Genomic DNA, 12,482 nt, shown 5'->3' with positions numbered 1-12,482 from the left:
AACCCGTCATGGGAGAGGATGTGCACATTAATGGACATGGGTTTATCGCTCGGTATGATGAGCGGGGCTTAGGTGGGAACGGCTGCGGTACCCCACTGGCAGGGCTGGTCCAGTGGACAGTCGGTGACGGTGATTGATTGATTGGAGATGTGTGTGTGTGTGTGTGTGTGTGTGTGTGTGTGTGTGTGTGTGTGTGTATAAATTGTGTACTTATGTTGTGCCTGTGGTTGTTGGTGTATTTCCTCAGTTACTGACCTTGTGTGGTTTGTCTTGTTGTTTGTTTCTGTTGTGTCTGCCGTGATCCCTTATGGTGAGCAGTCAGTCTTAGAAGGTTGTGATCTGGAGGTTAGCTGGGTGCTTGGCGGGATGAGTCTCTCACGAGTCACGACAGAAGTAGTTCTTATAGCTGATAGTGGTTTTGAGTTGTATCTTATTTATATCAATAGTTTTGTCAATCGTTGTTATATAACTTAATTGTTCTTTTATCGGCATTTGATTATTACTGTCCTCGGGCAACCGAGATGGTAACGCCCTTATATGCTAGGGAAGGTATTGTTAAGGCTCCTTGGTATATGGAGGTGTTACAAAGTGGTATCAGAGCGACGATTTTGGAACCTGTAACAAATGAGCCTAATGAACGTAGTGAGTCTAATAAAATGAACCTGGTGTATGTATATTGGGAGCTCCGGCTGATGCTAGATTTTGGGTGAGTAGGCGCCCTCATTTCAAAATCATGGCCCCATTATGCTTAAGCCAGTCACCGGGTATGGGAATGTCGAGTCGGAAACTTTGTGCCTAATATGTATTACGGGTATGATAGAAATGTTTGTGATGGAGTCTTTATGAATGCTGGTCTGTGTAATTGTGATGGGAAACTGTGAAAGTCGGTGGTTGGGTAGAAATGTGTATGAAAGTAGTGGAAGTGGTGGAATGGCTATAGTACGTGACAGTGTGGTATGATATGTGATGGTAATGTTTTCTAGATCGTTCATTGTGCATTGGTATTAAATTATGAGACTTGTATGCCGTGATGGTGGTAAGTAGTAAGTTTTGAACTAGTTGTAACATTTGACAAGTAGTATTTGGTAAGTGTGATGGAAGAATGGTTGAATGCTTTCATGATATGATATAGTAGGTTGAGTAATTTAGTCGGAAATTGTTGTGGCATGATTGAATTATTAATAAACTTGGATGATAGATGATGGTTAAATGCTAGGTGAATGCTTAGAGTGATATGATTATAAGTTGTATTGAAATTGCAAATGCATGAGAAAGCTAATAGTGTAGTTAATTGGTTGCGTAATGTTTGTCATAGAATGAAGTAAAATATGTTGAATGAAGTGATATGTTTGATAGATCGATACATTGCATTTGTGTAGTGGTAATACATCGTGAATGAATATAATAATCTGTGACGATTTCCGAATTTACTTTGAAATCGACACAAATTGTTGTTTTGCTGGATCCGTTACTCAAATTCGTAACTTTTGACCTCGTTCCTAGACTTGCCCGACCGAGTAAGACTATCTACTCTATCGATTAGACCTCATTGGATCTAGTTAGGAAGCCACAACATCGAAAGGTTGGATCTGCCAACGAAAACTCGACTGAGTAGAGGTCACTCGATCGAATAACCAACTTACTCAATCGAGTAAGTGAACAGTACTGGAGAATTGCGGGATTCATAACCCCTCTTCTCTATTCTTTCTTTCTTAATTCTTCATTCAACCAAAACCTTAAATCTCTTAATCTCTCTTAAGTTGTTCTCAACCTTGTGCTTTTGTGCTTGAATCTTGTGCTTTTCTTGCTTAATTCGTTCTCTTTGCTTGTCAATCGATCAAGGTAAGGATGTTTATCCTATTTCTATGTTTTTAATTAATTAGAATCATGTAAGATGTTGGTGTTTGCTGAAAAATCGATTTATATGCGCTAAATCTTGCTTGTAATTGTTGCAACATGATCTATTTGCTTCAAGTTGTTGATTATTGATGTTAAATATGAAAAAATCGAATCAATTTAGGGGAAATATGTGTCGAAATTTCTAGGGTTTGAGATTTTGAATTGAATTTTGGTTATCTTTTGTATATGAAGAGGGAAAAATTAGGTAATGTATGTTACATATATCATGTTTAGAGTTGATTTTGATGGTTTTACTGAAAATTTTGCCTTAAAACTCCGTCTCAAAAGTGCCCCAAACTAAAATTCGTCCATATAAATTGTGAAACATGTCTAATTGTGGAACTATTTTGAAGTTTAATCTTTAAAATTTGTAGTTGGATTGTTAATTGATACCATGCTTGTCATAATTAGTTGTAGCTGTGAGACCGTCTGACGACCTTTTTAGAGCTTATTATTGCAATCTTCGGATTGTTTGGTGACATTGTGTACATAGTGATTCTTCAAAATGCCCTATATGAAGGTTTACGTGTTTCAAGTATGTGTTGTTGTGTATCTAAGATGTGTGTTAAAAACAGATACCGAGACCAAATGTGGGAACCCGTCAGAGCAAGAGGGGGAGGGCTTCTGAGCCCGAGGTAGGTGAGGGGAGTGGGGGACCTATGGTCCAGGTCCCAGCGGTACCTGAGTACCCTTCCGTTGTCTTTGCGGACTTTACGCAAAGAGATACTTTTGTTGTTTTGCAGAGACGTCGTATGCGACCCACCCGTTGTATCGACACCACTCTTTTGACTGACCTGGGGATTGAGACTTATGTTAGGCATATCTTCGAGACCTTGGACATGGCTGGGTTGTACCGACTCCGGAAACACTCTTATGCTTTTCTGACCCTTGATTTCATGAGTTCTTTCAAGTATGATGCGGTGGAGCAGACCGTTGTGTTCCGCCTTATGAACACCAGTTTCTTCCTTACCATGGATATGTTTTCCACTCACCTCGGCTAGGCTAGACCTGCTAAGGGAACTCTTAGGAACATATCGACTGAGTGTGGGGCTAGTAGCCTTATGCCTTGCTTTACCGGCAAACCCGCCCCCACCTCTAGAAACATGTTTATTAATGATGTTCAACATGTCACCTTGAAGATCTTTCTCCGTGCTTTGACCTGTCTGCTTTATGAGAGGAAAGATGTGAGTAAGCTTAACTCACACGAGGTGATGTTTCTTGCGGCCTACCTTAACCCCACCTGATCCCAGAGAGTCACCTTTAGTGCCCCGGACATAGTGTGTGCGAGCTTGGCCTTGATGGCCTCTTCTGACGCTCGTTTTCTGAGCTGTGGAGCGATTGCCACTCAGTTGGCAGAGAGACTTACACCCTTGACTCCAGCGGTCCCTACCTTGGACCGCGAGTAATTTCTCGACCTCAAGTGGTTGAGGACTTTGGAGGATGGTGGGTTGGCGTGGAGGGTTTAGGGGATGAGTTGGATGCGGATACCTGCTCCGTAGCACCTTCCCGAGACCGAGCCTTTACCGGCTGCAGTAGTGGCTGCCGATTCTGATGATGAGGATGAGGGGGTTCCTAAGAGGCAGTTATACCTCATTGACCCGGATATCTTGGAGGTGATGCCAGAGCCGACGAAAGGGGATCGTGTTCGACCTGAGGATGCCCAGCCTATAGTGGGGAGAGGACCACGACGAGTGACGAAGAGGGCGGATGAGACCCAGCTGGAGCAGCCTGTGCCTCCACAGTACCAGTACCCCGGTTACCCTCCCTTCTATAGCCCTGAGATGAGAGTGAGCCAGCTCACGGAGAGGGTGTCTACTACCTTGACACTCCGGAACCTCCATGAGATGGCGTATGTACAGGTCATCGGGATCGAGGCAGCGCAACCCGTGTGGTGGAGGGGCGTTGGAGACGACAGTGGAGTTTTCCACTCTTTTGGCATGGAGAGATCTACTTCGGGAGCGCCCCAGTCATACCCCTACGGTTGCTTGGCCCCATGGCATGTGGGAGCAGATGCTGGCATGGGTGGAGTCGTAGGTCAGGACGCAGCTGGAGCAGGCACATCTGGTGGTGATGGTGGTGACGAGGTGATGGATGAGCAGGATGTGGAGTGATGATACTCCTTTTCTTTTCATATCGTTTCATGGACTTGTAGTCGGTAGTACTTATTTGGTTGGTACTTTTTTTAGACTTTGGTATGTATGTTGGCCATAAGGCCGTATTTTTAGTACTTTTTAGACTGTTTATGCAGGATTTTGGGGTCGGGAGAGCGTCCCGAGTCGTGTTTATATGATTGTTTGGGCTTAACATGGCGTTTTAGGGGGAATCTGGACCTGTGGCTACTCGATCGAGTGCCCCTCACTCGATCGAGTAACTGCAGGGGTGATTTTGGGGGAATATTCTGATCTCAGCCTACTCGATCGAGTAACTGATAAACTCGATCGAGTAAGCCCAGGTCGATCGAGCGCCTTACCAACTCGATCGAGTAGCACTGTTACAGCTACTTTTCGTTTTAAAATTTGGTTGAATCATCAAATCTTTAAATGTTGTTATATTATTTATCGTTGCGGGTATCTTATATCATTGTTTAGCCTCAACGGTGGTTATATTATCGCGTGTGGTCGTACGATTTATACAATTTTCAACGCTATGTATATAAATTAAGATGATAAAGCATATTGTTTCGAGTTACGTGAGGTTCAATGGTTGTGAGGCATGTTTACGTAATGTCAAGAAAGTGTCATGGTTGTCGTAGTCGAACATGCATGTTGGTTAATTTATACAACTCTCGGTGGTATTTATATAATTTTGTATTCTATATCAAGCCGTCTTAGAAAAAGTAATTTACAATGAGGGTAATTTTGTGGTATAATTGGAGTCATCATATAATAAAGTAATAGATGACTTGGTTGCTAGTTGGTAATGGTATATCTTGTGGTGTGATACACGTTTTCAGTGGTATTATGTTAATTTGAGTCAAGTTGTGTAATGTCAAAACTATATTGTGTCATCATGAGTCAAGGTTTGCTTGTGGGTCATAAGTAATGTCAATATGGTATAATATGTAATCGGTTTGAGGGACAGGAAAGTTGTTTGATGGTGAACTTCGGGGACGAAGTTCCTTTTAAGAGGGGAAGAATAATGTCGCAAAGGAAAAATGACGTAATTATAACAATTTTACAGTATTTTTGTGATATTTTAAAGCAGGTGAATGATATTTTGAATAGTTTTATGGTAGTTATTGTGTAATTGAGTAAGACTTTATAATTGTTGAATAAAATAGCATGTCGTTATACTTCATTTTCAGTAATTATTTGTTATGTTGTCATGAGAATTGTGTTGTGTGGATAAAGTAATAGAGTGGAATGAATAATGTATGTTGTGAATCAATGGTAGGACCGCTGCTTTGTATGTTTTGTAGTTGGTAATCGATGACAAATATTGGATGAAAGTATAGTGTGATAGTTGTGTTGGTGTGCGTTTGAATGATATTATATAGTAAATGCAAGTGATAGTCAAGTTAGTCGTTCTTGTGGTTAGTATATGTTCTGTGATTTAAAAGGAAGTTGGTAATTCGCTGAGAGTTGTGTTGTGTATTGAGTGCTAAGGTGGATGATGATGATGATGTTCCGATGAACATACATAGTGGGATGATGTTTCTAAACGAGTATGTTGACCTGTGTCGGGTAAGCAGTGGTGTTGACCTTTGATCCTTTGTCTTGTGTCGGGGAGGAGGATGAATCGAACTTCGAGGACGAAATTCTTTTTAAGGGGGGAAGACTGTAATACCCGTCCTTTTAGAGACCCGTTGACCGACGTTGACTGACCTTAGACACTGATCTTGACCTTGGGAAACCTTACGGGTTATACCTTGTGACGATGTGAACTGTGTTTTGCGTGGGACTCGATCTAGCTGAGGCTACTCGATTGAGTAGCTTGGGAGCTCGATCGAGTAGGTGTCACTTGATCGAGTAAGTTAGTTACTCGATCGAGTAACGGGTTTGCAGCGGGGAATTATAAATCGTGTTTCGTGAAACCTCAAATCATTTCCGCACTTCTTTTCCTAAACCTAGATGTCGTCACTCTCCTTCTCCTTCACCATAGCTCTTGCCTTGAGGATGCTTACATCATGGGAATGGGATGCTTGGGTCGGGTAGCGGTCTTGACGCTTGGTTGCTATTCTTAGGTAAGTTATCGTCATCATCATCATCGTCGTCGTTGTTTTCAGTTACGATTGTAACGATAGTGATAGATGGTTGTACTGTTTGTATAGGTGTATTGCTTGGTTGATTGGTGTCTTGTGATCGGAAGCGGAATCGATGTGGTGCGCTAAAGGTAGGTTCGCCTACTCAGTACTGTTGGTTGTCTAGAGTGTCTTTTGATGTGGTTTGGTTGTTGTAGTGTCGATGTGGTTGATTGATTGTGGTAATTGATTGGTGTTGTGTTGTTTCGTTTATCATTGTTGTGGTGCAGCTGATTGTGATTGTTTGTCTATGGTTCTCGAGGTGCGTCCTCGGCTGAGTGGAGTCACTTGCGGGAGTGGCTTCACGCCCGTAGTTCGCCCTCCGTGGAACCCGTCATCGGAGGGGATGTGCACATTAATGGACATGGGTTTATCGCTCGATATGATGAGCGGGGCTTAGGTGGGAACGGCTGCGGTACCCCACTGGCAGGGCTGGTCCAGTGGACAGTCGGTGACGGTGATTGGTTGATTGGAGATGTGTGTGTGTGTGTGTAAATTGTATACTTATGTTGTGTCTGTGGTGGTTGGTGTATTTCCTCAGTTACTGACCTTGTGTGGTTTGTTTTGTTGTTTATTTCTGTTGTGTCTGCCGTGATCCCTTATGATGAGCAGTCAGTCTTAGAAGGTTGTGATCTGGAGGTTAGCTGGGTGCTTGGCGGGATGAGTCTCTCACGAGTCACGACAGAAGTAGTTCTTATAGCTGACAGTGGTTTTGAGTTGTATCTTATTTATATCAATAGTTTTGTCAATCGTTGTAATATAACTTAATAGTTCTTTTATCGGCATTTGATTATTACTGTCCTCGGGCAACCAAGATGGTAACGCCCTTATATGCTAGGGAAGGTCTTGTTAAGGCTCCTTTGTATATGAGGATATTACACATATATCTTACATAAGAGCTCGAGAGGGGGTCGCCCATCTCTGGAAAACGCATTCCCCTCCCCCCCCCCCGAAGGAGCGGAATCCACATGGTCATGACCCAAGACAGGTTTGCTTGACTCGAACAGGAAGTCAGACAGGTTAACGGATGAATAAGGAGTCTGGAGAATTCCGGCCCCGCCAGATCGCCACCAGATTGAAAGGGAGGAACCTCACCAGTCAAGATCCCCCCATTAGCAAAGTGTACTTTCTTAGCCGGATGCTCCCCATGTTTGGAATCAGCCTTCCGCTTGTCATCATCGAGGCTAGAGCTAAGATCCACAATAAAGCAATCTTGTTTAGAGGCATGGTCAGCAAACTCCTTAATAGAGACCGGTGCTGACTCTCCCTAATATTGACAACTATTTTACATCAAATTAGATAGAGGAAAATATAGAAAATATTAACATATTTACCCATATTCTATCGGTAACTTCCAAACATCCCTTAATTTTAACATTAGTTGGTTGTTGATATTGGAAATTTGAAGAGATATGGATGGAAGTGTGAGATCATAAAGTAAGATGATCATGCAGCATTAGTCAAGTTTCCACTCTCCATTGTTACGTAATATAGCAGACCATAAGGCTAATCATCCAAACCCAGAAATTGGATTATCTGACAACACTGGGCCTCATGGATTATGACTTGTACATTTAACAATTATCTAATTCTTATTTGCATGAAATCACAACTAGAACGTACCAAACTGATAGATTATTCTTTTCAATTAATCAGGCTTAGTGGGAATTAATGTCACTATTTAGGTTTGTAAAGGATGATATAAAAACAAGGGTGTACAACTACTCTACGCTTTTAACTTCTAAGTGGAACTACAAAAGAGATGCACGATTCCTAATAATTGAACCATTATTAGCACCTAAAAGCCTAAAAGTTGCTCATTTAAGTACTCCACTATATCCTCTTCGGTAATATAAAAAGCACTACCTCGTTTCTCTTTCTTTTTTCTTTTTTTTTTTACAAAGAAATTTGTGACCGCCATTTTTTATGCGCATTGGCTAAACTCTCGGATATGTGATAGTCGAGAAAAAGGATTGTACATCAGATGTACTACATCATATTTAATGACTTTTCGAGTTTTAGTGTATTTTTTTCAAGTACTATAGAGTTTATAAATTACATTTTAGTTTTATGACGTTAAAAATCAAATTTTTTTGAGCTTATATGTAATTTTTTTGAGTTATAATGTAACTTTTTTAGATTAAAGTTTAAGTAAATAAACTCAAAAACTTTATAATAAAACTCAATTTTTTAGATTAAAACTCAAAACTTCATCTTAATGCTCAAAAACTATACCATCTGATGTAGTACATCAGATGTATAATTCACTTACTGTGTGATAGCCTGCAAACCATGTATGTCAGGTAACCCACCCGAGGGTGACAGGTTCAAAGTTTGTAAGGCCCGGACTCAGACCAAGAATGTTCCACAAGATTTGCCCTTGGGGAGGCTTGAAGCTGGATTTCCTGGAAATTTCACCTAAGTTTTAACCAATAGACTTCACCCCTCTCTTTCTTTATTATCGATTGTAGGTCAAAACAAATAAGTTAGCTTATTTGAATAAATTAGTTTATTTTTTGGACTAATTTATTTTGTGTAGAACAAAGTAGTTTATTTTCTCCAAACTTAGACTAATCTATAAGTTAAGCTTATTTATTTGTTTACCTCTCTATATTAGAAAAGTTTTTTAAAGATAATTTGATCGATCACGCCCACATAATATATTGTCTAATTGTCATTTAATAACAATATCCACAAATGGTCTCCTACTTTCTCCTTTGATCTTTGTGCTAAATTCAAAGATAGACAAATGATCTAAAGGGAGTAGTGTATAATAATTAAAGTTTTTGATGTTAGTAATATACTAATATCCCTTTATACCCAAAGGTCCCGAGGTTTGAAACCTGGGTCTTTTGCCAAAATAGTCATTTGGCCGAAACTATTTACTATAATGACCATATGTCCATTATATTTCCCAAAATAGCCATACAACATTGTAAATGAATATCTAAACTTAATTTCAAAAATTATTTAAGTTTATCATGATATAGGAATAATTATTCACTTTCATTATATATGGAAATTTAAGTTAGAAAAAAGGAGGAAACTTTTATAATTTTTTTACAATTTCAAAATATCTATAAAATCTTCATTAAAAGCTAGTATAAAATTAAAAATGCGCTTTCATTGTTGATAGGGCTTTGGCAATGATAAAGAAAATTGCATGTTCTTTTATTTTTTTTAAAACCGCGTGTTCACTTTTTTTCACACAATATTTTATGAAAGTATTTATAAATCTACATGTTCATTTGAAACTTAAAAACAAAAATCACAGGTCTTCACTCAAAAGTTAAAAGTAGATCCATAGGCCAATAGATTAATTACTTTTCTTAATTTTATGAAAATATTATTGAAATATTACTATTTTTCAGTTTTGTTGAATTTTTTTCATAGTTTTTATATATATTTACTATTTTGAGGGAATATAATAAATTTGAAAAACTTTATAGTTAGCTTTTTTATGGCAACTTTATTAACTTAAATGGTCATTTTGGTAATTACATTTATAAAATGGTCACTTTGGTAATTAGATTTATGAAATAGTCATTTTGGAAAATAGTTTGAGTTAAACGGCTATTTGGGCAAAAGACCCTCGAAACCTTGTGCATGCGTGCTTCTAAATTCTAATGACTTTAGCCTTTGTTACGAGATTGTAACTACATTAAATACCGACTTACCCTCGTATTGGTGATGCTAATCCATTGGCAAGAAATAGTTTTAATAAAATCGATTAATAGTTTATTAACGTATTAAAAGCAAAACAAATTCTATTCTAAATATATATTAAGAGCAATTGCATACAGATAATAAAAAAATGAAAGGTCAGGGCTCGATCCACGAGCCTTGGATTCAAATTTTCCAACGACCAGGATTTAGTTTCGTAGGAAAGGCCTAGGATTCAATCCAGGAGCCATGGATTCAAATTATTCAACGTCCAAGTCATGGTTTAGTCGGACTGACTATGGTAGGACATCCCGAAGGTATAATTAAGCATGGGGCTTAAGAGCACAAGAAGCACGATCCCATTCCCTACTTGAAGAGGGACAATGAAATCAAAGGTGACTAAAACAATATCGACTCTCAAGTAGATAAGCATTTATTCCGTCCGAATTAATAGTTATCGTTGTTTAAATTTCTCGAACAAAAGAAAAACAAAGTAGATAAATATTAATTGGAACAGAAGTATATTAATTTTCACACGTGGATTTGCTCATATAATACAGTTATTTATTTATTTAATTATTACACACGCAGTCATCAAATTAACCATATAATCCTACTAGCTAATACTAGACTAGAACTCTAATTAAATGAGGGCCAAAATCCACCCAATATGAAAAGTGACTTTACAATGAGGAATGATATACTATTGTGTTATACGGTTTACTAGTGGCGGCTGCTTAATTACTGCTTAGCAAACATTGGGCCCAAATCCGACGTAACCGTTTGCACCATCAATCGAGATCTGGATACCCTCTTGTTGAATGTTTCCTATGATGGACAACCCCGAAGGTGATGGTGCAAATGCGAAGCAAAACGTCCCCGTTTCATCGACCGGGATTAAGAAGTTCCTCGCAGGCAGGGTCAGGATTGGCCCGTCTGCGAAGTAAAACGACACAGTCGGAACTCGCACCGTGGTGAACTCCCCCAGGTCGTAGCACGTGTCAAATATTGACACGCCCGTTGACCTAGGCAAGTTAGCAGTTTGGGACACGAAAGCGTCCCGAAAGCTCACGTAAGCCGTGGTTGGAAGCCGTGTAACGGCTGTTCCTGTGTCCACGATCATGCCACCACCCCCAGACTCGGCAAGGCTGAAGACCCCACCAGGAACAGGAACACGTGTCCCACCCACTCCTAGACCAGCTAGCTGAACATAGTAAAAGCTTGGTGCCCTTGGGTTACGCACCAAGTTAATCCAAGCGGCCCCCTCGGGCATAGCCTCTCGTCCAAAAACGAGGGAACCAGCAGCCGCTCCAGAACCCCGGGTGGGTAGGCAATAACTAAACGCACCCCCAATCTGACCCCCAAGCTGACCAACAAAGGACATGGACCCACTCCCTAATCCTAACAACCCTGCAGCACCAACAAACATGCCTTGATTGCTATGCCCACACCCTATAGCAACATTCCTCACCGTCGTTCCTCCCAACGTAACTGTCTCAAACGCCATGGTTCCTTTAGTGAAGGACCCATCACTGTAAACCACCTCATACCTACACCTACCCGAGTGGCTGCACCCCGAGTTCTCAACGCGGTCACAAACAGACGCGGAGCAGGAGACACCCGAATAAGAGTTGGATTGGGCTGGGTTGAATACCGGGTCAGATTGCCTATAACATTGATTACAGGGCTGGCACTGGACCCATACTATGTCGCTTCCTGAATCAATCACCATGTATTGCTTCCGTGCTGGGCTACCAACTCCTATACCGACAAAGTACTCCCCGCTCCCTTCATCCATTCCTGACACCACTTCCCCGCCAAAGGACGCCACTTTGTAGTCGTATATTCCCGCTGTGGATGATGACGTGTTGGAAACCCGACTCACCAGCATCCTCACCCTTGTCACGTCCCGTTGCAGACGACGTGCGAGACGGCTACGATGATTATTTTGTTTCGATGCTGGCTCAAGGTGGTCCCTGTGGACGAGTTTGAGCTTGAGGCTTAATAAGTTTGATGAGTTTCTTAGTTGCTTATTTATATTATCATTATTATAATCATGAGATGCTGAAATTACGGTTTTAGATTGTTGGTTTGCATGACCTTTGAGCTTTGTATCATCAGAAAATGGGTGTTGCTTAGTGGAGGCAATTGCACCAAGGACGTTCAAGTGTTGGTAATTAGGATAGCTGGTCACGTGATTTGTGGTCTTGTGGTTGGCAGACGCACGTGATAATAGGAGGAGGAGGAGGAGGAAAACTAGTACCGTCGTCGTGAGTTTTGAGACAGAAAATGGAATATAAGACATACTTCTACTCCTATCTAGTGCAACACTTTTATCGGATGCCATTTATTTTGCTTGCTCTATAATGTATGGGACTCTTAGAGTTGATGGGAGAGAGATTGATGGACAACCAAGGAAGTGGTCATGTACTCATGCTACGTACGAGGATTTTATAAGCTAAGTTCAAAACTTTCAGAAAAAAAAAACGCTGAAATGGGATTAGTTGGGGTTTTCTACGTGATACCCCTGTATTTTTTCGAATTATACGTGATATCCCACATTTTTAGTACCCCTGAACTTAGTAAATTAAAGGTCTTAAAATACCCAAATTATTAAAATTTGCGTGTTTAAAGAGTTAAATTTTGTAAAGAAAAGATGTTTACAATTGACTAAATAATG

At 40.3% G+C, this 12,482-nt stretch overlaps 1 protein-coding gene across 1 annotated transcript; it reads right to left on the bottom strand.

Annotated features, from left to right (window-relative positions):
* Positions 1-10,344: 10,344 nt before the first annotated feature.
* On the bottom strand, positions 10,345-12,230 carry LOC141642988 (protein ASPARTIC PROTEASE IN GUARD CELL 2). Its single transcript, XM_074451998.1, has one exon. The coding sequence runs from the start codon at positions 12,147-12,149 to the stop codon at positions 10,551-10,553; it is 1,599 nt and encodes a 532-aa protein (XP_074308099.1). The 5' UTR covers positions 12,150-12,230; the 3' UTR covers positions 10,345-10,550.
* Between the last annotated feature and the right edge of the window lie 252 nt (positions 12,231-12,482).

This window comes from Silene latifolia, chromosome 2 (assembly GCF_048544455.1).
Source record: "Silene latifolia isolate original U9 population chromosome 2, ASM4854445v1, whole genome shotgun sequence".
NCBI classification, from domain to species: Eukaryota; Viridiplantae; Streptophyta; class Magnoliopsida; order Caryophyllales; family Caryophyllaceae; genus Silene; species Silene latifolia.
The sequence above is the reverse complement of the archived record's forward strand: the minus strand, read 5'-3'. Positions and strand labels throughout refer to the sequence as shown.

Coding starts and splice junctions, on each gene's coding strand:
- LOC141642988 (XM_074451998.1), bottom strand. CDS start 12,149: ATGGCATCCGATAAAAGTGTTGCACTAGATAGGAGTAGAAGTATGTCT.